Below are 2,199 nucleotides of genomic sequence, written 5' to 3' on the forward strand. Positions count from 1 at the left end.
AAAAAAAAAAAAAAAAACTAATTTTCAGCTGCCCACATGATTTAACTACTCCATAAGAACTTACTGAGGACTGGGTGCAGCAGCTCATGCTTGTAATCCCAGTACTTTGGGAGACTAAGGCGGGTAGATCACGAGGTCAGGAGTTGAAGACCAGCACGGCCAACACAATGAAACCCCGTCTCTACTAAAAATACAAAAATTAGCTGGGTATGGTGGTGGGCGTCTATAATCCCAGCTACCCGGGAGGCTGAGGCAGAAGAATCGCCTGAATCTGGGAGGCAGAGGTTGCAGTGAGCCAAGATCGAGCCACTGCACTCCAGCCTGGGCGACAGAGTTAGACTCCGTCTAAAAAAAAGAACTTACTGGCAGTGGAAGGGTTAAAAAAACAAAAAAAGAACTTACTGGCTGGGTGCATTGGCTCATGCCTCCCAGCATTTTGGGAGGCCAAGGTGGGCAGATCACGAGGTCAGGAGATCAAGACCATCCTGGCCAACATGGTGAAACCCCATCTCTATTTAAAAAAAAAAAAAGAACTTACGGAGTCTGGGTGCAATGGCTCATGCCAGTAATGCCAGCTCTTTAGGAGGCCAAGGCAGGAGGATCACTTAAGATCAGGAGTTCAAGACTAGCCTAGGCAACATGGTAAAAGCTCATCTCTACTAAAAGTACAAAAACTAGCCAGGCATAGAGGTCCATGCCCAGCTACTCAGGAGGCTAAGGTGGGAGAATCATCTGAGCCCATGCAGTTGAGGCTACAGTGAGCAATGCACTCTTATGTGGGTAACAGAGTGAGACCCTGTCTCAAAAAATAATAATAAATTGAAGGATAAATGACTACATACTAAGTACAGTGTACACTGCTCGTTGATGGGTGCACCAAAATCTCAGAAATCACCACTAAACCTGTTCCCCAAAAACCTACTGAAATTTCTTTTTTGAGATAGTCTTGTCTGTTGCCCAGGCACAATCTCAAGTCACCGCAACCTCCACCTCCCTGGTTCAAGCGATTCTCCTGCCTCAGCCTCCCAAGTAGCTGGGATTACAGATGCCCACCACCACACCCAGCTAATTTTTGTATTTTTAATTGAGACGGGTTTTACCATGTTGGCCAGGCTGGTCTCGAACTCCTGACCTCAGGTCATCCACCCACCTCTTGGCCTCCCAAAGTGCTGGGGTGACAGGCGTGAGCCACCAAGCCCAAAACAAACCTATTGAAAGGTAAGGGGAGAAAAAAATGGGAGTACCAGCTTCTTGGGAGGCTAAGGCAGGAGAATCACCTGAACTTAGTGGGCAGAGGTTGCAGTGAGCCGAGATCATGCTGCTGCACTCCAGCCAGGGCAATAGAGTGAGACTCCATCTCAAAAAAAATGGTAGTAGAATGTAAATTTAAAAAAGAAATAACTGAAATATTCAATTATAGCCTGGGAAAATAAGTATTTTCTGAAAAAAACAGGACACTATTCCTACAGAGTTTTATATACATTCTAATGGAAGATTTCAAAATTAGCTAAACACCTTCTTCATTAGGAAAAGAATGTTTATCTTTCTTACCAAAAATAATGTTCAAAAGATACCTACCTTTAATTATGCTTACAGAATTTTTGTAGATGATCCGTGCCAACTCGCCCTTGAGGATTTCTTCAGAATAATCAGGATTCTCCTAAACAGTGTTATATCACATGCAACTTAACAGGAGTACAAGGAGGAAAAGCACTAAGATGAAAATTAACAATCCTAGACTACCTGTGCCATATGACTAATGGTAAAGCATGTTTCTCTCTGGACCAGTTCCCTCACTTGTAAAGTGTGCAGCTTGAATAAGATCACTGATCTTCCAACTGTGTTCTCTCAGGCTCCTGGAGTGGTGGCAAGATCACACAACTTAAGGCCTCACTCTCCATTTGAACCAAAACAGGTCAGATTTTGCAGTCTTATTCATGCTTCTGTGTAACATTTTATTTGAATAAAAAAGTTCTAAGCTGGAAACCACAATAACAGACAATAGCAAAGCTTCCTCTCAGCTCTAACATTCTAAATCTTTTCTCTCTCTCTCTCTCTTTTTATTTATTTTTTTTTTTTTGAGACAGAGTTTCACTCATGTTACCCAGGCTGGAGTGCAATGGCGCGATCTCGGCTCACCGCAACCTCCGCCTCCTGGGTTCAGGCAATTCTCCTGCCTCAGCCTCCTGAGTAGCTGAG

The 2,199-nt window shown here is 43.7% G+C and overlaps 1 protein-coding gene across 1 annotated transcript in view; it reads right to left on the reverse strand.

Moving 5' to 3' along the window:
• Positions 1-2,199, reverse strand: part of UTP6 (UTP6 small subunit processome component) — a 35,734-nt gene that overhangs the window by 18,390 nt on the left and 15,145 nt on the right. The window contains 1 exon segment of the mRNA XM_017542015.2: positions 1,575-1,660. Within this exon segment, the coding sequence (XP_017397504.1) occupies positions 1,575-1,660 (86 nt within the window).

Source organism: Cebus imitator, unplaced genomic scaffold (genome assembly GCF_001604975.1).
Source record: "Cebus imitator isolate Cc_AM_T3 unplaced genomic scaffold, Cebus_imitator-1.0 Scaffold140, whole genome shotgun sequence".
NCBI classification, from domain to species: Eukaryota; Metazoa; Chordata; class Mammalia; order Primates; family Cebidae; genus Cebus; species Cebus imitator.